General features: G+C 39.3%; 1 protein-coding gene across 6 annotated transcripts in view; it reads left to right on the top strand.

Moving 5' to 3' along the window:
* cald1a (caldesmon 1a) overlaps window positions 1–25,100 on the top strand; it is an 88,128-nt gene that overhangs the window by 41,954 nt on the left and 21,074 nt on the right. For 4 of the 6 annotated variants that reach the window (XR_455047.4, XR_002650185.2, XM_022671254.2 and 1 more), the window contains exons 2-8: window positions 82–178; window positions 16,518–16,661; window positions 18,286–18,670; window positions 18,772–18,807; window positions 20,440–20,679; window positions 22,245–22,336; window positions 24,350–24,620. Coding sequence is in view for 4 of the 6 variants with exons in the window: in XM_022671254.2 (XP_022526975.2) it covers window positions 105–178; window positions 16,518–16,661; window positions 18,286–18,670; window positions 18,772–18,807; window positions 20,440–20,679; window positions 22,245–22,336; window positions 24,350–24,620 (1,242 nt within the window). In the remaining 2 variants the exon portion in view is untranslated. The remainder of the gene's footprint in view (window positions 1–81; window positions 179–16,517; window positions 16,662–18,285; window positions 18,671–18,771; window positions 18,808–20,439; window positions 20,680–22,244; window positions 22,337–24,349; window positions 24,621–25,100) is intronic. The other 2 variants (XM_022671255.2, XM_007252702.4) reach the window with 2 other exon arrangements.

Below are 25,100 nucleotides of genomic sequence, written 5' to 3'. Positions count from 1 at the left end.
TACACTATATATTATTTAGTATTTACTATCTACAGTGAACCAACCCAGTGTTTGTGTTTGCCGTTTTTTTTTCCTTCGCAGGGCCGCACCTCCGGGACCGAACCATGGATGATGACTTCGAGCGGCGCAGGGAGATGAGGAGGCAGAAGCGAGAGGAGATGCGCCTGGAGGCTGAGAGGTAACATCACTTTTAACCAGGCCTGCCACATCAACTTTACTCTATACTACTAATGACAGCTCAAGCACAACTTGCAAACTGACCCAAACATATGAAAAAAAAATGTCCGATCAGAAAATTACCACCCATTGCATCATCCACTGTAGACGGTTATGCCTTCTATTACTATGCATTTCTTCTTGATGTGGATCAAGCACATATTCATACTTCTTGCACCTTCTGGCTTAAGCACACTTGCCAGTGTTCAACCTCACTCACAAGATAAAAGTAGCCCAAATCTGATATTTTTTTATCATATGTGACACAGACTCAACGTTAAGAAGCTAAACATTTATATTTATCACAAATATTTGCAGAAGAGAAAGAAATACATTTTAAAGTAGTTTTTTATTATTCAAAAACAACAGAGAAGTAATCTGTAGGCTCCTCTGTTAAATGATTAAATTGGTCTTTTTTTTCTAAAGTGGTCAATGCACGAATGTATTTAATCTGGCAGAGTACCAGTAGATACCATCTAGCATATGTTAGCTACTTTAGTTATCATCTAGCTAACTACCTGCTAGATTAGTTACCAACCAGTTAACATCATTCAGGTCACATCAGCTTTAATAATTGACTAATTGCTAAAACATCAAATATAGTAGTGCAAATCTAACATCAGCAATGACAACAGTAGTTGACATTTAACTAACAACATCTAGTTCACACCAAATAGATCAGTTAACATCCTGCTCACAAACATTAACTCACAACATCTGTATTAGTTAATATTCAGTTAACATCAGCTATAGCTAGTGAACACCCAGCTAACAACATGTAGTCTGTATAATCGAAATTAGATAATATTCAGTTGATTTCGGCTAGAGGAGTTAACATCTAGCTAACATCAGATAGATCGGTTAACATCCTGCTCACAAATACTACCTCACAACATCTTTATTAGTAATTTTTGCTCACAATATACATAGAATAGTTTACATTTGTCAGGTAATTATCCAGCTAACAGCATCTAATTAACATTATCTGTCGAGGTTAACATCCAACTAACCACAACTAGCTCTAGATTAGTGCTTTCACAATCATATAGAGCCTTATTTTTTAAACTACCACTAAAACAGTGTCAGTGTACAGCTGAACATGCACACGCACTGCTCTCTGCTGTTGGAGCTGTTCCAGTCACTTTAAGCTTTCCTTTACCATGTTCCAGATGACATCTTCAAACTGATGCTCATGCTGTGCTGTACATATACAGCAGGGGTATTTAGTCGCCATTTTTAACTTGTGTTATGATTCAGTATTATATACTGTATACTGAAGAAACCTAGTAGTGCTGTCAGTGTTTTATGTCATTATCAACCTATCATAAAATAAATGGAAACACCCTGAACTTATTGAGTCCATTAATGTGAATCTGTATGTTAACTTTGTTTCAAATTGCTATATTTATTTATAATAGATTTGCGCCTACCTGTCATGATAATTACATGAATGACAAATCATACTATATATGGAGAAATGTTTGCTGAACTTGGCCAAAATATCAGCTTTTTTTTAAAACAGCAGTTTTATTTTATTTAATATTATTACTGTATCAGACTTTACTATGTTGTTGGTAAAACTGATGGGGGGAGTTGCCAATGCTTTTTGTCCCCTGGGGGCTGCCTTAGTTTTGAGGTAGGGTTGTTTTGTGAGTAGAGAGAGAGCGCACCTGTGAGCGAGGGTTTTTTTTTTTCTTGCTGAGGAGTTCTGATCAGGTGGAGTAAAGAAGAATATTTTGCACTCTTGTCTCGGTTGTTTCTCTTTAATACCTCCAAGTAACACTAGTACTAGTATGTTTTTAAAGGTAGTATTTTAATTTCTTTTTCTGGTGCGCATCATCTGTATTAGCTTTTCTCGCTTTATTCTCCCACTTCTCTCATGTGTGGCTCCGCACTCGCGTATCTGCACAGATCTGATTGGCAGTCGAGAGCGTTTGGTGATCTTACAGCACACGTGATTGGTCTGTAAGTTTACTGCGTCACAAAGCAAGTAACCATAAAGGCAATAAAAGTTCCGCTGCTTTAAATGAACACGGTCAGAAATAAATTCTTCTCTGTATCGGTTTATCGGTTTGGGTCCGGATTGGACAGCGTCTGGGTCCAGATCCGCCTATTAGTGACCTCTGATATACAGTGTTAATATATCACATGTGAAATTTAACAGCACTGGACTGCCTATTCCTTCGTTCTGGTGGAATTTCAGTCCCGCATGTTCGTATATAGTTCTTACATGGCTTCCTCTGGGTGGATGGGTGGGCCATGCTTACAGATGTCAGGCTCTTTTTTTTCTCTTTCACTCGAACATCCATTACTGTACATCTGCTGGCCTTTTTACGACCCAGCCCATTCTGAAAACACTGGAAACAGCTCTCATGAGTTCTGCTTTATGCAGCACAGGTTTAGAGTGTCATAGGCTTTGTGTGAAGTCATTTCATGCTTGTTGCACTTGACTGTATGCGGTGTCGTGTTTTGCACATGTCAAAGTAAACTTTATTGTTGCGCAGGATACTTAAAATCAGATTTATAGGCCTTTATATATATATATATGTTTTATATAGATCTGCTTTTCCTTTCACAGGGGTGGAGTGATACAATAGGTTTATTAGTAGCAAATCTGAATTTGAAAGGCCAGGTATGCTCTTATACTGTTCGCCTGATATCATACTCTACACTAACATGCCAAACGTCATAGAACAGGAACTAGACATGTGGGATATGCGTGTGGTTCTCTGCACTAACCAATGTAGGCATACAGCTATGGAAACAAAAAATAAGAGGCCAATTAAAAATAATGATTTTACTTAATTGAAAACTATATATTATAATCAAGAGGAAGATGGATGATCACAGGCCATTAAACCAAGCTGAACTGCTTGAATTTTTGCACCAGGAGTGGCATAAAGTTATCCAAAAGCAGTGTGTAAGACTGGTGTAGGAGAACATGCCTAGATGCATGAAAAATATGATTCCACCAAATATTGATTTCTGAACTCTTAAAACATTGTGGATATGAACTTGTTTTCTTTGCACTATTTAAGGTCTGAAAGCTTTGCATTCTTTTGTTATTCCAGACATTTTTTTCATATTGCTCAGCACTACTTCGTACCTTTTCTGATATCAGGCCATCTTTTACCCAGCTGGCTATTCATAGAAACAGAAAGTTTGTCCAGGGGTGCTCACTGTATTAATGTGCATTTTTACTACAGAGATTTTATATCAAATGCTTTAAATGGCTTCCTTTTGGCCTTATTTTGAAATCTTTGAAAGCATGTTACTGCTCGCTTAAGCCTGTTTTTATTGTTTGGCCTTAAAATGAAAACAGCAGAAAAACTGGTTTAACTTTAGGTTAAAGGCTGGTGCTATTGTTTATTGTTATTTAAGTTGAATTGCTTGTCCTGTTTCCTTTACGGCAGATTAGATAAGATTATATTATATTAATGTTTAAAACATTAAGTCAATAGAAATCGCAGAGCTGTATAATAAGTAGTGACAGGCATATATACACGGCAATTAAGTAAAAAGTGTTAACCTGAGTGTTAGCAGTTAACCTGACATTGTATGGCTCTGTGTGCAGCGGTTAACTACGCAGTTGACAGATAGTCATAAACTGTGCAAATGTAGCAAAAATTGACTGTAACAGCCTCTCCTCCGGTTTCTACTGTAACGCCTGTTCTTAGACTGACACCATCACAGCGTTTTCTTCTTGATCAGCAAGGGACCAGTTTAAGAGGCAGTTTTTCAGCTGCAGTCTGATTATGAGTAAAACATGGCAGGGCCTTTATGAGCTCGTGGCCTTCTGCTGTTGACAGCTGCTTTTGCTCCTGTTCTCAGCTCCTGCTCTGACAGGCTTTAGATCCTGTGGAGTTAGTCGGTGGGACAGCTCGCTCCGCTCGGAGACGGCAGTGTGTGGGAAGCGCTCTGAACTCCGGCTCTTTCCTCAGCCTCGTGCCCATTTAAGGAAGAGAGGCACTCCCATAAACACTGATGGCAGGAACTCAAATAGAGATTTCGCATCAGCGTTTCTCGTCGAACGCTGCATTTTTTCACAACCGTTCCACAAACACGGACGGCAGCTGCCGAGGAGTGATTTATGCGGCTGTCACAAAGCATCATGGGTAAAGAACAAGCAGGCCGGACCCGCCGCTATTCCCAGCGTATTCACTGCTATAAGTGCAGCGTATTCTTTTCAATAGCTAACGCCCATGTTATCATTGGCCAGAATACTGGACCTTGGCTAATTGTGTGCATTGTTAGGCCTGCGTGTCAAGTTCCTGCCCGGTATGTATTTCTTTTTCTCCTGAAAGTGGGTGCCATGCAAAAAAGAATTTGGTTTACAGTACACATTGTCGTTTCCCATAATCCCGGGCCAATGTTTGACCGGAGAGAATGGCGGATATATTAGTCACCATTTTATTTTGCTAATGTTGCATAAATCCAGTACATTTTCACTGCATGTTGTGAAGGAGTTGTATTTCCATGGCCAAGTTTTAGATTTAACAAATATTTAAAAGCTTAAGGGTGCATTAGTGCGTTAGATTGGAGAAATATAGGCTATTTACTTTAGCAAAGTTGATTGAGATGACATTAACAGAGTAAAATTAAAAGTAAAAGTAAAAAAAAAGTAGAATAATCCAAAATCAAAACCCAAAAACTATTGCATAACAACCTTTTTAATCAGTCTGACAGAATTTATTACACACCGCCCACTAGCAAAAGCATTTTTAGTCTAAATATGTAAAGAATGCTACTAAAAAGTGAATGCTAGCAGAGTGTGGATGAAGCACCACTCAGTAATGGGCCAGAGAGAAAAACCCTGGGCTTTGGAACTAGCCCTGGAAGGTGCTAGTAGCTAGCCAGACATTAGGCTAAATGCTAAGCTTACTAGACCTTGCATTCTCGTCACCTAGTTACCTGCTAACTGCTAAAAAGACACACAAAAAAACACAGAAAAATACAAAGAGGACAGCTACACTATCCACTAGGACCCAAGACATTCTTGCTATAACTGTGTTATAAGCTAGGCTAGGCTAGGCTAAGCCATACATTGGTAATATGTGCTGTTGTGGTGCTGTAAACCAGGCAATAACAGCCTAGGTCATCATTAGTTTTTACAGCCCACATTAAAAGCTAAGTTAGTGTTCAGCTCAATTCTGAGGTAAAACTAACAGGGTTGTAAACAGGGTTGTAAACAGACTTGTAAAATAGCATCTGAGTAGCATTTTTCACCGCAACCAAAGTGAAATACATCTTTAAATGATTTATAAATGCATTCTATGTCACGCTGAAGTGAGAATGATCACCTCGATGTCAGTACAGTTCTGCTGTCAATCCTTGATCAAAGCTCTAACCCAACCTAGCCTAACCTATCAAAGAGTCAGTTTGAAATGGATTTAGCTCAAGCGCATTAGCACGTTTCATTAGGCCTGTCAATTCAACCATCAACATGGAGTGTAGGGAGGAAACTCATACCCAGAGCTGAGTTTTTAATGCGTGTAATTGTAAGTGCTGTCCTCTGGCCAAGTGCTTCTACATTACCAGCGCTTGCTGGCACTGCTGCCGCTGCGTCTCTGCGGAAGCTCTGGAGTGGGTGTCTGGAACAGCAGGCGGGCAGATGTTGGCGTAGCTCTGGTCACGGGTGCAGAGAGGTTAGTGAGAGAGGAACGATAAGGCCTGTGCACTCGGGAGCAACTTGGCACTCGAGCTTGGCTGAAACTCCGTCAGGCGATGAAGGCTTGACGAGTGCCATTTCGCTTCTACGTCTGGAGCAGCCAAGATTAACTCCACTTCAGAACGAGAGAGAGAGAGAGAGAGAGAGAGAGACAGAGAGAGACAGAGAGAGGGAATAAGAGAGGGAGAGAGAGAAAGAGAGAGAGAGAGACTGGTCCTGTGCTCTGTCTCAAGTCAGTCTGGTGGACTAGCAGTGCTCTGGCTGTATATTTGCTGTCTGATCATTTACTGCCGTGATTATATGAATGACTATAAGTGACCCTATAAACCTCTCTCTCTCTCTCTCTCTCTCTCTGCCTCTCTTTTTCCCAAGCCCTCTTTACCTATGTGTGTCTTTACCGTTCTCACTCTCTATTTCTCTATTTCTTTTTCATTCTTCTCTAACTTTCTTCTGTCTTCTTTTTCTCACTTTTTTCTATATCTATTGCTGTCTTTTAGACTTTTCTTTAGCTTTTCTCTTTTTCTGTCTTTCTTTCACTCTCTGAGATTCTTCCTTCTTTTTGAAACTTTTCATTCCTTCCTTTTCATCTTTCGCTAACTTTCTTTTGTCCTTCTCTTTCCCAATTACTTTATATAGGTATTTCTGTTTTTTTTGGCATTTCGTTTGATTTTCTCTTTCCTTTTCTGTCTTTCTTTTACTCTCTCAGATTCATTCTCCTTTTGACCCTTCCTTTTCTCCCATACTTTCCTTTTTTGTCCCTTTTATCTCCTTAAACGTTTGCATGTATATTCTTTATATTACTCTATTTCATCACTTCCTGTCTTTCTCTTTTTGTATTTTTTCCCTTTTTGGCCCCTCTCTCTTCTCTCTCTCTCTCTCTCTCTCTGAATGTTTATTTCCCCTTCCCCTCACTGTGCATTTGTCTGCAGCTCTCTTCCCTTCATTTTATTTCTCCCTCATCATTGCATGGTCTCTCTCACTTACTGTCTTGGCCTCCCTCTCTTCCATTCTCTCTCTATCCTTACTTCCCATAATTTCTCTATATACTCTCTATATATGTCTCAGTCCTTTTTTCTCTTTTCTCTCTCTCTACCTCTCATTTATCCCAATCTCTCTATTTCTCACTCACTCATTCTGTCTTTCCCCTTTTTTTAAATGTGTTCTTATATTTTTTACCTCTCACACTTGTCCTGTTTTTCCCAATCTCTCTCTCTCTCTCACTCTATCTTTATTAACCCTCTGTCCTTTCCTCTCACTCATTACCTTTCTTGCTCTCTTGTTCTCTCACCCAGTCTCTCTCTCTCTCTCTCTCTCTCTCTCTTGCTTGCCCAAACTCTCTCTATCTCTCTGTATTCTCTGTCTCTCTCACACATTCTGTTTTGCCATCTCTTTCTTTATCGCTCTGTCCTTGAAAATAACTTCTCTCTCTCTTTCTCTTTCTTTCTCTTTCACTCTCACTCACTTTCTGTCTTTTCCAATCTCTTTCTCTTACTCTCTTTTATGGTTTCTTTTTCATCACTTCTCTGTCTCTTTAGTCTCTCTCTCACTTTCTTTCAGTCTTGTCCAATCTCTTTTGCTTATTCTCTTCTTCCTTATTCTTCCTTTTTCAGCATTTCTCTCTCTTTTTTCCTGTCTTGTCCCTCCCTCCTCCCTCTCTTTCTCTGCTCTGTGAGCGCTGTGGCCTTTCCCGTGCTGGAGCAGTGTGTTCCAGATCGGACTCGGGTCAGCGACACTCCACATACACACACTCTGGAATGTTTTGACTGCTGCTGCTTTCGCATCTCCGCCGACGATTCTGATGGAATGTTCTAAAAAAAAAGAGAGAACATGTCTCAGTTCTGTATGTTTCGCTGGTTCAGGACTTTACTGATCATAAAAAGGCCCGTGTTAATGTATGAGAAGTGTGTAGTGTGTACGTTTTACGCAGTAGGTCCTGCAGTAGTTGGTGTGTAACTTCATCCCTCCCTCTGCAGCCATTTGGCACCACACATCTGTGCTGTGTTCCCATGAGAGGTCAGGAAGAGCTCAGGAAATAACACCCATCCTCAGTGAATGGGCCGTTCCAAACCCACTCTGAGCTCTGCGCTACAGCCAGGCTCCTATGAGAGAGAGAGAGAGAGAGAGAGAGAGAGAGAGAATAGTGGGATGAGCTCCTTTCTGTCTGCAGAAATGTTTAGCTGTTGATCATCATATTAAATCTGAGAAGTACCATCACCATACTGCTCCTTATCTTGATTTACAAGTCAGGACAAGTCTAAAGGCTTTGTAAGTCACACAGCGAAGTGAAATGATGTTCCTCCAGGATCTCCAGTACAAAAAAGAAAAACTCAACAACCACACAAGTGAAAACATGCAAACAGTTATCTGTTACAAAAGAGATATGTAGTCTTAACTTTAGCCTCAAAAGACTTCTGCAAAGAGACAGGTTGTAAATAGAGAGTAAAGACTGTTTTGTAAATGTTTGGGGGTTTTAAAATTGGCCCATTTTACAGCTCTGTTCATGTAGTGTCAATTTCATTTTAGTACCAAACACTTATTAATCAACTAGCTCAATCAAATTGGCTCTACATGCTGACATTAGACTTACTGAAAAAGTAGGGGTGCAGCAATACACTCTAGTCTATGCATTTCGATTCACGATACTGAGTTCACAATTAGATTTTCTAAAAATATTTGATATAGATGTGAATTATTTTTTTTTTTGAAGCGTAAACAAAAGGGGTGAAGATGCACTATTTTTTCTATATTTCTTAAGTGTTTTAACAATGCTTCTTTTTAACTTTATTGTTTCATGTATTGAGTACAGTTTTAAGCTTAAACAAACCACTGTGCTGTTAATTTCCTTATTTTTTAAAGTGATCTAGAGTGAAAATATTGTATAAGTCGTCTAAGCTGAACAATAGTGAACAGTAGTAATGTAAATGTAAAATACTCAAATAGTATTGCCATTTTAGGTGACTTTAATTTACTTGGACTACCTACTCAGAGAAAACCAATTGTGCTCTCTCAGAGCTCTGGTAGCCAATGGCAGGCTACATGTATTCGAACCTCAATCTCCGGATCATAGTGGCAGCGTTTAGCCCGCTGGACCACTCGTTGATCTAGTGACTACATTTTTAGGTGTATCCCATGTTCTAACGAAATAGGAAATATTAAAATAATTGACATTTAAAAACTGCCATAATAAGACACTGGAGATAGAAAGACAGATTAGAGGGGAAAAGTGAGATGGAAAATGGGCTGTTTTGTCATTTAAACATATGGGGATGGGTGGAGCTACACAACACACTGCAAGCTGCCAGCAGTATGACATTCGCATTGCCTCACTTTCATAAACATAGTTCATTACGGAACCAAAAGTGGTTCTTAAGATGGCAGTAGAAAAGCATAGATAGAAAATAGATGAGTGCGGTGTCAGTGGGTGTTCTGGGAGAGGGGAATGGAGGGGTGGGAGGGAGGGTGAGTGTGGGAATAGGGCAGCCTTTTGGCAGAGTCTCAGTCTCTCTTTCTCTCTCTCTCTCTGTGTCAGACCCCGCTCTCAAGGGCCTTTCCCAAACTGCTCTAAGTGACATTTCTGAGATGTTTGGATGGAAGGAAAATATTTGGGCGCACTAATGTGTTGCCTGTTTGGATGTGTCCGCTGTCCATAAGCTCTCCTCCATGTTGCTGCCCACACTGTCGCTTAATGCAGTGTGAGATCATCTTCATATCAGCATTATCTCCAACCCCACAGCCGCTTCTCTCTTCGCAGATTTTATGAATTCAGTAAAACGCGTCTCCAACAGCCCGGCCTTCACCACAGAAGCTGTTTAACAATTAATGTTATACTAAACCACATGATGCGTTCCATATGGCCTACATGCTCGGCTAACCTAAATAACTATGTGTGCTGAAGACATGCTGGGAAGTGCGAAGCTCCAAACAGGCATAGGCCGCCCGGCTTGGGCAAACTATCAAACTTACTTTAGACCCACCTGAGAGCTGCTGCTGTGAGTCCAGATTCCAGACGGGTAGTTTTGGTCTGGAGGAGATTTATTATTGTGTTGGTAAAGCAGAGGGAGCCGAGACGCTGCTGGACACTTGGACTGGATGGACTGGATGTGTCCCAAGGAGAGGATATTAGATTGGGCGTGGTGGAGCCGTGTGTCCAGCAGAAAGCTGGGGATTGATAGTCAGGAATGTTCTCTCAGAGTGACTCAGATCCATGCTGATACAATCTTTCATATTTGGAATTTACAGAATTTGGGATTTGAGAGACTCTCCCAGATATTTGCAGTACACTGTAGAGTAGAAGCAAACGCCTCAAAAGAAGGAAAGAACCTTCTTAAAGGATAACGCCGGTGTAAAATGGATTTTTGTTGTAGTAAAACATGATAAAAAGTACTTACCTTTAATGAATAGCACAACTCCGTTCTCCCACAGCGTTCCGAGATCCAGACATTTTAACAGTTTGTCGTAACACCCTTCAGACTGGGTGACACGGGGCATAATTTGCCCAGATAATTTTAATTAAAAAAATATTTTTTTTTACCATTATTCAGGCTCAAAGTAGCTCCACACCTCCTTGCTAGAATCCAGACAGCCTCAACATTTAAAACGAGGCATTAATAACCTAAAAAGTGCAGAAGAAGCTTATTAAAAACCACTGTTTACATCCTGTAATGCTAGCTTCAGCTCCGAGCGCCGCCATTACTCCTGGTGCCGGGTGCTGCGCTATGTGGAGTCTACATAGAGGTTTTTAATTATGTATTAGGTTTTTAATAAGCTTCTCCAGATTCTAGCAAGGAGGTGTGGAGCTACTTTGAGCCTGGACAAAGATGTAAAAAATGATTTATCGGGGCAAAATATGCCACTTGTCACCCAGTTGGAAGGGTGTTTGGACAAAATTTAAATTCTGGATTTAAATTGTTTGGATCTCTAAACGCTGTGGGAGAACGGAGGTATGCTATTAATCAAAGGAAGTACTTTTTATCACGTTTTACTAAACCAAAAGTCCATTTAACACCGGAGTTCTCCTTTAGCTTTCAGTTAAAGTAAGTATAAAAAGATTTAATTACATTATAAGATATTGTGGGGTCCATTCATGAAGATACGCCACTGACTGATTGAAGCCTTGACAACAATCAAGTATCAAGCACGCACACGGACGTACAGCACTGCACAAACCCATCTTTTACATCAACAGTAAACAGAACACACAATACAATAACATTGTTGTTTCCGTAAATTACAGTGTGAACACACAGTTTATTTTCTTCTTCTGAGAAGCGCAAAAGCCCTGCGCCATTAGAATAGCAATTCACCAAAATCAGAGTGCATCTGTCTCTTGGCAAGCTTGGCAAGTGACATGTCGATGAGGTCATTATTTTATGTTAAGCCCAAAACACAACCATGATTTTTGCACTTTTGCACATTTCAAGCTCTGCAAGGTGTTTTTTTGCATCCTCACAATACCAAACACACTGACACACCCTTAATTAAGCTGTGCGGTGCGGGGTTGACGGCTCGCCTATAGATCCCAAAAATAGGGTTCATTTTAGCGTGTTTGTGTTCATTGAAATAATTAAGTCCAGCAGAAAAGGTTAACTACACCTAAAAGCATTTTAACCCGAAACATAATAGGAGGGTTAAAGGTAAAATCTTTCATTTGATCTTATTAACAGTACATTCTCGTTCCTTTTTGCAGATATTTGTTTAAGATTATTCAATGACACTCAACTGAAACAAGCATAAAGCATAAAAAATTAAGCATTAAACTTTAGATCAACACATCGTGATTGTAAAAAAATGCTACATTGTGTCTTGATGTTTGTACTGTACTGTACTTGTAGTAAAGATAGAGAAGGGGAGGGAGGATAAGGGACATGTAAATGATGTCACTCTCCCTACGGTCTTGCTTGGGCGTTAGCAGAATCCTCTGTTCAGTAACAGCAGAATTCCTGACCACAGCAGTTCAGTTATGTTAGCACTCTATTACTCCAGCGCTGTAGCATAAAAACACTCTCAACTACTGTCAGCTATAGATTAATGTTATCAGATCCATGTTTTTGCTCATTTTCATGCGATTTGCACTACTATGCTATCACACTGGATATCTTAAGTTTTACATATAGCACAATGACCAGTCAGGGCTTAAACTGAAGTAGACACTTGGGACAAAACAGTAATTCACTTTCAAGAGGTAATTTTCATTATTTAGGATCTATTTGAGAACATTAAATGCAGAGGAAAATGTAAAAAAAAAAAAAAAAGCGCCTATTATATTTTGAGTTTATAGTGTGTGTATGGATGTTGGTGATGATTAGCTAATCATTCTCTACATTTCCTGGTTTATTAGGGTCTTGTCAAACAAAGTACAAAATTTGAAAACATTATTTTGACAGCATGGGAATTTACACTGCATTATATATAAGGTGTCCACCAGGCGTCACCAAAGGCTTAAAAACCTCTCCAGAGCGCCCCAGTCTAATAGAGGTGAATCTGTCTCTATAAAACAACATTTTAATATTTTTTTGTTTCTTTGTGATAAAATAAATTAATGTGAGTCCATCTCAGGGTAATATTAATATTTTTTTGATGAAATGACACATAAAATCACATGTTTGCGCGCTGTGTGCGCTATGGAGTTTTAGCGTTTGAAGAGGGGTGTTTTTTTTGTGACGTGGTGACGGATTGGCATGCCCCTCCCCCAGCCATTCGGAGACCAATCAGGGCAAATTACGTATCAGTGTTTTCGTCTAAGGGTGGACTATTGGTTGAAATAGGTGTCAATCACTTTTGTGACGCTGGAGAAAGGCTATGATCTGATTTGATTGGACAGCCCTGAACACCAGCGCGATCCAGCGCTCACGCCATTGGTTCAAAAGACGATCACTCAAGAAAAGTAGTGGATTGTAGACCAATAAAAACCACTGAATCTAGAAGAGGACACCCTTAGCTTTGTATTCACGTACAACTTTACGGAAAATATTCCATTGTGTAGTCGCTGGGAGCTTGAGAATACGACGTTACGGCTGCGCTGAAACTAAACGCATGTTTTTGAGGAGCAGTGAGCAGGCAAATAAAGGACTTTATGGATATTTTACCTGCGGTTCAGTGCTGTATTGTGGATGCTGTGATAGTAAGTGAATTTTCAATAATATAATATGATGTTATTTTATACACTAATATTATTTTATAAGGCTATTTTGTTGGGGAGGCGTGTTTCTCGTGTAAACAATGTGAAAAAAACAGGCTGTTTTCAGTTGGAGATTTCTGGCGACTGGTTTCATGTAGATGGCTGTAAATTTGCATGCAGGTAGTTAAAGTAGTACTAATGAATATGAGTTGGTTAGTTGGTCGGTATGTTTAGAATATTTGACAGCTTTTAAGCGTTCTAATTTACATAGTCAGAACGGGCCCGCCGGCGGGCCCGCTAGAGGGCGCTTCTGCAGTAAGAGGTTAAAGGTAAAATCTTTCATTTGATCTTATTAACAGTACATTCTCGTTCCTTTTTGCAGATATTTGTTTAAGATTATTCAATGACACTCAACTGAAACAAGCATAAAGCATAAAAAATTAAGCATTAAACTTTAGATCAACACATCGTGATTTGTAAAAAAAATGCTACATTGTGTCTTGATGTTTGTACTGTACTGTACTTGTAGTAAAGATAGAGAAGGGGGGGGAGGATAAGGGACATGTAAATGATGTCACTCTCCCTACGGTCTTGCTTGGGCGTTAGCAGAATCCTCTGTTCAGTAACAGCAGAATTCCTGACCACAGCAGTTCAGTTATGTTAGCACTCTATTACTCCAGCGCTGTAGCATAAAAACACTCTCAACTACTGTCAGCTATAGATTAATGTTATCATAAATAATCAGGCTACAGTGTTTCCACCTCGTTTTACAGCGCCCCTGTGAATAGGTTAGAGTAGGACTGCATATTGAAGCACTGTTAAAAGGAATGCCTACAGGGAGCAGGCCTACAAGTTTATTTCAATACTTTGTCTTCCTAAATAAAATTAAATAAAGCTTTATTTATCACTAGTGGGACCAAAAATAAGCGTTCTCGATCTCGTCTCGGATTCGACCTTGTTTGGAATCTGTCTTTTCTTGGTCTCGGGGTGAAAGTCTTCTGTCTAAGGTGAAAAAGTAGAAACTGAACCTTTTTTTTATTGTTACTGAACATCAACAATTCATTTAAACAGACCATATTAGTCCTTTCTCTTTGTACAGCGAAAAAACAGGCAACTCCCGCTTTTGTTCAGTATCCAATCAATGAACACTTTTCATTTTGAACAGTCTGACGTTAAGTTAAATGTGCTCTTTTTCACTGGCTCGCTGAAGTTATACTCTTTGGTTATGTGAATCATTGTGAATTTGTATGCAGGACTTCTTGAAAGAAGAAACATTCAGCAGAATGTAAATTCTGCCACATTTCAAAAACAGAGACCTCAGGGACCACAACTAATTTTTCCAGACATCTAGAAAGAAAGCACAAGGAGAGGTTAGTGCAAACTAGCGAGATAACTAACATTAGCAGAGAGCTAGATAAAATACTAATGTTACCGGGAAGAGAAGTAAAGCTTGCGATGAGCTAGCTAAGCTTAGCAACGATCAAGATATAATATACTAATATTACCGGGGAGAGAATTACCATTAGTGATGAGCTAGCTAAGCTTAGCAACGATCAAGATATAATATACTAATATTACCGGGGAGAGAATTACCATTAGTGATGAGCTAGCTAACCTTACAATGAGCCAGCTAACCTTACGATGGGCTAGCTAACCTTAGTGAGGATCTGTTTGAGGGCAAATTGTGATTGTTTTCACATTTTATAATAAATTAATGGAATTTAAAAAATTATTTTTAAATCTAAATCTGGTCTCAGTCTTGGACTTGGTCTCGGTTTTTCCTGGCCTCGGTCTTGACTCCACTACTAAAAAGTCTTGGTCTTGACTCGGACTTGGCTACAACAGGTAGGGTATGCATTGGCTTCGGCGTCAGTTCCTCGGCTATGCATAGGGTCTGCGGTTACTGGTGGGGTATGCATAGGTTATGGTGTAGGGTCCTCGGCTTCTTGTAGAGTCCATGGTTGTGGGTGGCATACGCATAGGTTATGGTTAAGGGTCCTCGGCTGATCATTGGGTCCACGGTTATGGGTAGGGTATGCATAGCCTACGGCATAGGTTCCTTGGCTACACATAGGGTTTGCTGTTATGGGTGGGGTATGCACAGGCTACAGCATAGGTTCCTCGGCTACGCGTAGGGTCCGGAGCTACATGTAGGGTATGCATAGGCTACAGCATAGATTCATTGCAAAAGTATAAATTGGCCTTTAATGTGGTGAAAATCAGCACTTGAACTCAAAGCAATGTGATTTTCTGATTGCGAGATGATTATATAAGTGTCACAGATGAGGGGATGGACATAAGCGCAAGTATTTTCATTTTTATTTAAACAAAAAAATCAACAAAAACTAAACAAAAAGCAAACACAGGAAACACAAAAAAATTAATAAACAAGACAGAGCAAACTAAACCACAAAACTACAAGACTGAGGATAACAAAACTGAATACATAAAACAAAACAAACAAAAAAACAATACACACATAAACGTAGACTAGAAAATTTATTAAGCATACAAGGATACAAAAGAATACAAGACTATACAAAAATTCCAATACTACAAATACAAAGGAATAACAAATTACACCAAATAGACAAAAGACTTGACGAGGAACACTGAAACAAAGGGGCTTATATACCCAAAGAGGGTGAGGAACACTTGAAGAAGAAGGAAACGAGGGGGCGGGAATACAAACAAGACATGAGGTGACAACACTAATGACTAGGGCGTGGCAAGGGCGGAGACAGGACAATACCAAAAGGCAGGAAGACAGAGGAGAGGAGCAAAAACGGCCCAAAAAAAAAAAAAGAAAAACCCAAAACAGACACAGGCTACAGTGTGACAATAAGGGGAAAATGTACACAAATACTTATACTTAAATATTAAACACATTAACATTCAATCTTAAAATTCTAAATTCTGAGAGAGGTACAGCCCTAAACTCTGTATAAGAGGAGCTTGGTGTTTTGTCTCTCTGTCTATGTGAAAGAAGGAACAGTTATTGGACATAAACTTGTGAGGCAGCCGTGACCTAATGGATAGAGAAGCAGGCTTGGGAGCATTTGCATATGACTGTACATACCGTGCCTGTTAAAAGTGGAAAAGGCTTAGCGAGAGAGAGAAAGAGAGGTGGAGAAAGAGAACGAGAGAAAGAGGTGAAAAGCTTCTTGAGGTCACACTCAAGAAAAATCTTCCTCCCTGTGCTCTGAACTTGTTCTGTCTGACTGGCTGTTTTATGGGCTCTAAGCCATACTGGTGTCCAGCTCCTCTCATCAGCTGCCAAACTTCACACACACACACACACACAGACGAAAAAACACACAAACACACAGCTGACATCCAGCCACCATTCACCCCCAGCACCAGCAGCAGAAGCAGCAGTGACAGCAGCAATAACAGTAATGGCTGTGAGAAACACACTGGCTGCCAACAAGACTTCTGCCCTGGCTCCTACCATCTCTCACTAGAGCAATATCACTGTCATTGCCTGAGTGTTTCTGTGTGTGTGTGTGTGTTCAGGATGGCCTATCGGCGGAACGAGGAGGACGAGGAGGAGGCGGCTCGTGAGCGCAGGCGAAGAGCTCGGCAGGAGCGCCTGCGCAGCAAAGACAGCGAGGAGGCGCCGAACCCTCCAGAGAGTGTGGAGCTAAACAACAGCCACAGGTATGCCAGCTCACATGCCTACATACACACCCACACGTTCTGCTGTTATATTATATAAGATACACTATAATATACGGACAAAAGTATTGGGAATCCTACTGATTTATTTTTTGTGAAGGATATTAAACAACTAACTAGAAGTCTCAAAGTCTCTAGACTTACTTGGGCTGTTTTTCTTCCAGATTATGCAGCATTGCCGTAAAGATCTGAGATTTAATAAGGTCAGGACACTTGGAGAAGACTTCTCCACATTTAGAGGGCACTATCAATGGTGTTTTGTGGTGCTTACAAAATAAAATAAACTGCAATTATTGGATTGTTAAGTGCATTTAAATGTGTTCTCTTTATGATTGGGACGGTACCATTCATAGTCCATTTACCAACTTTTTTTTTTTTCTTCAAACAAATCTGGTAGTTGGACTTAAACACTAGGGGTCCTCCATGTCCTTCCTGGAGTGTGTGTGTGTGTGTGGGTGTTCCCATGTGCCCAAATGTGACCCAGAAACAGGTGGAGCCTGAGTCCTCTGCATATTTCAATACTCTCTCTTAATAATGCATGCATGAAACTCTAGCTTTCATAGCACACACACATATACACACAAACACACACACACACATCTGTACACACTCAGACTGTCGATATCTGTGTAAAAGTCTCCTCTCTGTCCTGTAGACAGAGACCCGCAGCCCCGCTCTGAGTGTGTAATAAATAACTTCCTGTGGCAGGTCAGTGATGTGGAAGCAGTGGGTCGTGCTGACGTTCACTGACACTGCGCCATTGTAGTCCCGAATGCTTTCGCACACAAGACTAGTCTATGGCAGCAGCCTGCGAGTGTCCCCTGCGCGTGAGAGGGCATAGCCGCCTCTATTGTGAATTGTGCTGATGTCGGAGGAAAGCTGTGCCAAGTGGTGCGCTCAGACTACATTAACCTACAGTGGCGTGCCTGTGAGAGCCGGGCCGGGTCCGAGACAGTCCAGCGCAGGCCAGTTAGGCAGCCTAACAAAGGTAGGGGGGAATGGGAAAGAGCAGGGCCTGTCCCAAATTACCAGCGGACACTTCATTCAGGAAACAGACTCAATAGGGCAGGGGTGTCCAAACTACGGCCCGCGGGCAATTTGCATTGTCGGGGTCCCAGATTTTTGCACCCTATCCATTCCTATGGGGAACAATCCGCAAAAATTGTTTCCAGTTGCTCAGCTGTTGCTGTGTAGTCACTAAGTGATTTCTGTGGTATTCCAGGTGGTTGTTATGGTATTTCTAAGTGAATATTAGTCAGTTATAATGATGATACTTTACATGGTAGTAGTTTGCAGGTGGATGCTGGGAAGTTGCTGGAGTATCCCAGTCTCGTGCTGTGGTGTTTCAGGTGGCTACTCGGGTGTTGCTAAAATTAAAAATGTTGCTAATATGATATCCCACATTGATGGCTGGGTGTTACAAGTGTATTCCTTGTTCCTTATTCATTTCTATGAGGAACAATTCACAAAAATACTTTCAAATTGCTTGGCTGTTCTTGGTAGGCACTAGGTGGTTTCTATGCTATTTCAGGTGGTTGTTATGGTATTTCTAAGTGACCATCGCCTTAATCTTAATATAGTAAATTCTCTCTTTTTTCTCTGTCAGTGTGACTGTTACAGAGACGGTGTCCAGCTCAGTGGTCAGCTCTAGCCAGGCAGGTGAAGATGACGATGAGGAGCAGGCCCTGCTAGATCGCCTCGCCAAGCGCGAGGAGCGCCGGCAGAAGAGGATGAAGGAGGCGCTGGACAGACAGAAGGACACGGATTCCCCCGACTCCACTCACTACAGCACGGAGGAGTGCTCCAGCAGCCGCCGCTATCACTACCACGAGCAGGAGGAGCAGCCTGCACTCAACAGCAAGGAGCAGGAGAATGAGGAGGCCAAGGAGGAGGAGGAAGAGGAGGCTGCAGCAGAAGAGGAGGAGGAGGAAGAGCAGAAAGTGGAGGAAGTGATGGAGGAGAAGCCGCGGAGGTCTTACCTGAGGGCACAGGTGTGTTTCTGTAATCTGAGGTTTGTTATGACTGCTGTATTGTGGTCTGTTGGTTGGGTATGGGTTGGGTTTAGGTTTTGATGATCGTTGTTCACTTTTAGGAATCCGCTGAGGAGAAACCTCAAATAGAAGATGAGGTATGGCGGTCGTGACTTCTTCTACATTTTAAGTTTAACAAAAAAAAGATCAAACCTACACAGATTTTCTGTTAGCCCAAAGATTTGTTTAGATATAAGAACCTTACAATACAATAAAGAGGTTGCATCTCAATATATTGCAATACTCTTAGTAAAATGATACATCACAGTTTTTCAAATCCAGTTTTACAAAACATATCATAGTACTAAAAACCCCATTGTTTAAGAAACAGTACTTTTTTTATGCAATCAGAAAAGTGAAAGTGAAATCATTGTAATTGTAATGGAAATATCTACTTAATAAAATAAAAAAAATAAATAGATACAATTATTCAGTAATACATCACAATAAGGGTCACAACAGTACCTACAACAATAAAAAAAGTGTTAACATTTTGATGCTTAAGGATATTGTAAATAATATTAATTAATTGAGACAGTAGTTTAAAAAAACTGTAATGATTAATAACTAGCGTCAATTAATAATTATTTGAGACTGTTTAATAATGCACCCTTACTGTAAATTGCTACCCATCCTTCTAACATATTCTTATGTGTTTTACATTAATCTGTCTTGTAAAAGTTCAAGGGTTTAGTCCTTTAGCCCATAATTTAGAGAAACTTCCAAAAAAAAATATTTTGTCCTTGAAACTTATGCGCCAGAATGACTGAAAAATGTACAAAATACATTCCATGGCTAACAGAATGTAGTAATATCCATTTTTAAGACTGAATATTGTGATTTTTATAAATATGAATAAGACCATAATTATGCACAGGAGACAAAAAAGAATGTTCAATTGAATTCCCATGTTGGAAAAAAAGTAGTTTTTTTGCAATATGTTAAATCAGGCAATTAAACTTTAGGATAATGGTAAAGAAAATGTGGAAGGGTGATTTTGTAGAGAATAAGAAGTCTATTTTTACCTTAAAAGTTACAAACACGTGAACACGTGTAATTTGACCTTATGTTAGCAGGCTAGCCCCACCCACTCTTTCTGAAATAATACACCCTGCACATGGCGTGTCCCCATGCTTATTGCTAGCTTACACCCCGCAAACAGTCTATTTATTTTCACTCCTTGCGCATCGTTTAAATAGTAACAGAGTTTTCAAATATATCTAAGCCAATGGGCATGGTAGTCTGGAAGTGAGGTGTGTTCAGGTAAATTTCTGGTGTATTGCTATCTTGGCCATGAAAAACACAGGTGAACACAGGTGACTGATTTAAATCCTGACAACAATCAACTGTCAGACATTCATACCAATCTTAACAAGGACACACTGACACAACCTAAATCAAGCTACACAATACATGATATCCAGTCAGAATAGAGGCCGTTTAAATATATAATACTCTTTAAAGTACAGTAACCAAACAGCTTGTTAAATTATTAAGGATAAGGATATTAAAATATGCTTTAAAAGAGTTATTTAAACTACATTTTGTACAAAACACACAAATCTATAATTAGGCTTACTTTAGCTTCTATACGTCTGATACAAAGATAAAAAGACAAACATCATTCATGTTCTACTATTACTGGGCTAGTGGGAAAATTGTGTAACGTTTGATTTTTTTTTAAATAAACTACACATTATAAACTGTGTGGCTCCCACTTCCTTTTATAGGGCAGCACTGAGCAGGAGGCTGCAAGTGAAAAGTGTGAGAATGTAAATGAAGACACAGCTGATTCCACAGTCTGCTCAAAGCCAGACGTGGACGAGGACACAGCAGGAGTGAATGAGGATGTAGAGGAAGGAGAGGAGGATGAGTTAGAGGAGCTCGAGGAGAATGCAGATGATGAAAATCAGGAGACAGCTGTGTCTCAGGAAGCAGAGAGAGAGTTTACAAGCAATGATTTAGGTTTGGTAAGAGGCCAGATGCTCGCAGGAGATGGATAACTAAAGCTTTGGGGGCTTCGTCTCGGAGAACAGCTGATTAGGCCTAAATAGTAATAGGATGCATTGCCAAAATTTGCATATGTAAAGGAGATTACGGTGTTTATGGTAGCAAAAGGCTTTGCCCCCAAATCTGGGGCAGGATTCACAAAAGCGTCTTAAGAAATAAAAAATTTAATTTTATACACTTATGTAGTTTTTTTTCATTCTTCTTTATTCTTTTTTTATCATTTATCCTTATCTTACTTTGTTAAAAATGTTTAACAATGTATGTTCCTGACTATAAGATAGCCTCACACTTCTCTTAAATTGTATTAGACTTTAAATAAAAAAAGTTTAATTACAATGATTAATCCATAAATTCACAAGATTAAAAGTGGAGATTATTGTTTATACATAATAAAAATAATGTTTTTCAGTGTCAGATCACACTTATCTTTTTTTCCAGAGGAATTTTGACCTATTTTCTACAGTCAATTTTAGTTTATGTTTTCTAATTGCTTAGTTTGATTTCATTCTAACTTTCTTGCACAAGTTTAAAGAGGAATCCCTCTGCTGTGTCAAAGTTTACACAATTTTACTGCTTCACCAAAGTTATATAGTGCAGTTAGTAGCATGTGGATGCCTTGAGCAACCACATCTCTATTACAGATTAGAGGAATATTAGAGGAAATTTACAATGATTTTAAAACTGTAACTTAAGTGTCATAATGCTACATATTGTTGCTTTAAATGATTAATTTAAAAATTGGAAAATGGTTCATGTTGTTTATCCTAATCTATAAAATAAAGTGTAAAAGGCTAGTGTGTTAGGAAAATCTCTATTTAAGAACTTCTTGAGTATTTTCCCAGACTTGCATTTAAGAATATGAACAATTGATTTGGCCCTAGACTATAAAAAAATGAAATACATAAATAAAAATAAATGAATTTCTATTTTTATTAAAATAATTACATTTCCACCATAAATAATTTCAACAATTAATCTATAATAATCACTAAATATATATTTAAAAATGTTTAAGTTTTTTTTTTTTTGGGGGGGGGGGGCATATATATATATATATATATATATATATATATATATATATATATATATATATATATATATATATATATATATATATATATATATGTTATATATAAGTGTCTTGGGTAAGCTTTTGTGAATCCAGTCCCTGAAGGTTATCCAGACACAGTGTGATCACAGTGTGTGTGAGTGACTCCACAGAAATGTCCACTAAATACCTCCATCGAATTTCTCCACAGTGTTCAGTAAGGTCACGGTCTCTTCCATATGGTCTTGTTCTCTCACCGATGAAACGCGGTTTACCACACACTGCTGCTAGCTTGTTGCATGATAGGAGTGTGTGTTTGTAAGAGTGTGTGTGTGTTCTCACTTGACCTTTCTCTCCGAGTGCTGTTCTGACCACTGTTTCACACTCTTCCCCTTGTTATCTCGCCGAGTGCTTCGCTTGCCCAGCAAATGATGTTATAGTGCTCTATTTTCATTTCTGATCGCTCTCCGCTGGCAGATGGAGGACGAAAACGTGGGGAGGAAGAGCAAGCAGCAGAATGGAGGAGTGTATGAGGACAGCAAGCACAAGAAGGTGGAGAGAACCACGAGGTGTGTGAGATAATGTAGAGATGAGGCTGATCTGTACACTGAACAGAGTTTTTGACTGTACTTAACAAGATCATATAAATCACCCTGCCTTTAACGACTTAGGAGACAAAAGTTATTAGACAGGTACTAGTGAAATATTATGTCCCATAACTTTAGCCTAAATCTACCGTATTTTACCCTTCTTTCCCGCCGTCCTCCCGAATTAGTATTTTCCCATACATTTCTCGTATTATATATATATATATATAGATATATATATAAAAAAAACATTATTAACAAGGAGACAAGAAGGGGTAGAATAGAAGAGGTTGGGCTGGAAAGAGAGGAAATAATGTGGAGAGGACTGATCAGGTATGTACTGATCGAAAGATGTATTAAATAAAGATTAGGCCCCTTAAGACCAATATTTATTAATATTTTTTCACTAATTTGTTTCAGTTTGTCATAAAAGGTAAAAGAACAATTTAGAAACCAGTGAATTGTTTACATTATTACATTGTCACAGAAAATCCATTGTTGACGCACTGTTGGAATATATCTGGTCCATGTTCCTTAGTTAAAGCTCATGATGTTGTTTTTTTTTATTACCAATAGTCTTTTGTTCCACCAGGGAATTAAGCTTTGTAATGATATATTTGATATTTATGAATAATTAATGTTATGATATTCTATTAATCTACGTTTTAATTTTTTTAAACACTGCAGTATAGTCAGTTGCTACTAACTGACGACTGCTTTGAAGCTATGTTAGCTGTGTAGTTACATATTCAATATCAATATTCTTCAATTATATGAGCATTTGTTTTTTACGTTTCACATAAAGACTTTAGTTTATCTACTGAGATTCACTCTGGCAGCTTCTATATGTCAAGATCAACAATGTTGTTTATCCCTTTTTGAAAATCGCTTTAAAACAATAATTTGATTAATCAAATTATTTCGATTAACCTCCCAACCCTAGTTACTAATATTTCATAAGTACAGTGGGGCTTGACAGTTTGTGAACCCTTTAGAATTTTCTCGTACGCAATAATAATCGCCAACAATTTGAATATCGTGAACGATATTACACCATGAAATATTATTCCATATTACCCACCCCTAATCAGTGTTCTACTTTTTTTTTTTTACTGTTTTTATTAAAAGAAAAATTTACACTGTTCTCATTTCCCATTGTATATCTACTAGAGACTTTAATCCTGGATATATGGAGATATTTGGAGTGCATTATTATTAGTATCATGACATTCTGGATCATTGAATTCTGTTACAAATCTGTTACAAATCTTAAAATATCTCAGTCAAATTTAACTTATCATGATATTACATATGATATTACTTAGGGCCATATCGCCCACCCCTAGTAACCACGCATACCTGATGGTCTTCCCATTGATTGACCTGACTCGTCTTTAAACTAACTGCTAATCCTAGAGGTTCACATATTTTTTCTACTCACAAATCTGTAATATTGGATCATTTTCCTCAATAAATAAATTACCAAATTCTCTTTAACTATTTTTAGGACTTGTGAAAATCTCATGATGTTTTAAATCATATTTATACAGAAATATAGAAAATTCTGAAGGGTTCACAAATTTTCAAGCACCACCGTAAGTGTTAGTTCCCCATACAAGCTTAGTTTAAACACAGAAACACAGGACATCAGGTCAGATGATACAGATGTTCAGCAGTAGTCCTGATCATACACTAAAATAGCTGTTTTTTATGTACTATGACGAGGTTTTTGACCCTAGTTATCTAATCCTAGCTGTCTCGAGTCCTGAATACGACTGTAACTGGATACTCTGTCACCTTAGACACGAGACACATGAGTTAACACGAGCTGATTCCCTAAGTGTGTGTGTGTGTGTGTGTATGTTTCTGTGTGTGCAGCTCTAAAACAGTGCAGTGTGTGCATGCATGCATGTTATTATGTGGCCGTGTGCTCTTTAACCTATGTTAACATGGCTATATCCCCTCACCTGTCGTCTCTTCGTGTGTGTGCACCAGCCGTGGCAGCCTACGCTCTCCCGAGGTCCCGACAGCGGAGGATCAGGACGGGGAGGGAGCTCGTCTGGAGGCAGAGCGGAAGCTGGAGGAGCTGAAGCGGAGGAGAGACGAGACGGAGATCGAGGAGTTTGAGAGGATGAGGCAGAAGCAGCAGGAGGCAGAGGCCGAGCTGGAGGAGCTGAAGAGGAAGAGAGAGGAGAGGAGGAAGGTGCTGGAAGAAGAGGAGAAGAATAAGAAGCAAGAGGAGGCTGAGAGGAAGGCTAAAGAGGAGGTACGTTAGCTTCAGAATTGGTCCTCCAGACTTCCTTGGTGCTGTGAAGAAAAACTTCTCAGTACAAAAATCCCTGTTACCTGAACTTTGTGAGATAAAATGTAAATATTCTCAACATGAACTATCGTAGTTGGTGATTAGGAACAAACAAGGTGGTGATTAGGACCAGTGGTTGTTAGGATGAGATCTAATGAGTAGGATCAGTCGAGGTAGGTGTCAAAACTAAGCAACTATGTGGTAATATGGACTAATCACATTTAAGGAAAGGTCTCAGAACAAACAAGGTGACAGTTACAGTGAAATCTCATAAATGAGGTATTAATCAGGACCTGACACAGTAAGGGTACGTCTGAGAATGAATGAGGTGGTGATTTAGACCAATCACAGTCAGAAGGAGGTTTCAAAATAAATAGGGTGTTAATAAGGACTAAACAAGGCAGTAATTTGAACCAATCACTGCTAGAGTGAGATCTCATAAAT

The sequence above is a fragment of the Astyanax mexicanus genome, chromosome 2 (genome assembly GCF_023375975.1).
Source record: "Astyanax mexicanus isolate ESR-SI-001 chromosome 2, AstMex3_surface, whole genome shotgun sequence".
NCBI lineage: Eukaryota > Metazoa > Chordata > Actinopteri > Characiformes > Acestrorhamphidae > Astyanax > Astyanax mexicanus.
This window is presented reverse-complemented; position numbering and strand designations above follow the sequence as displayed.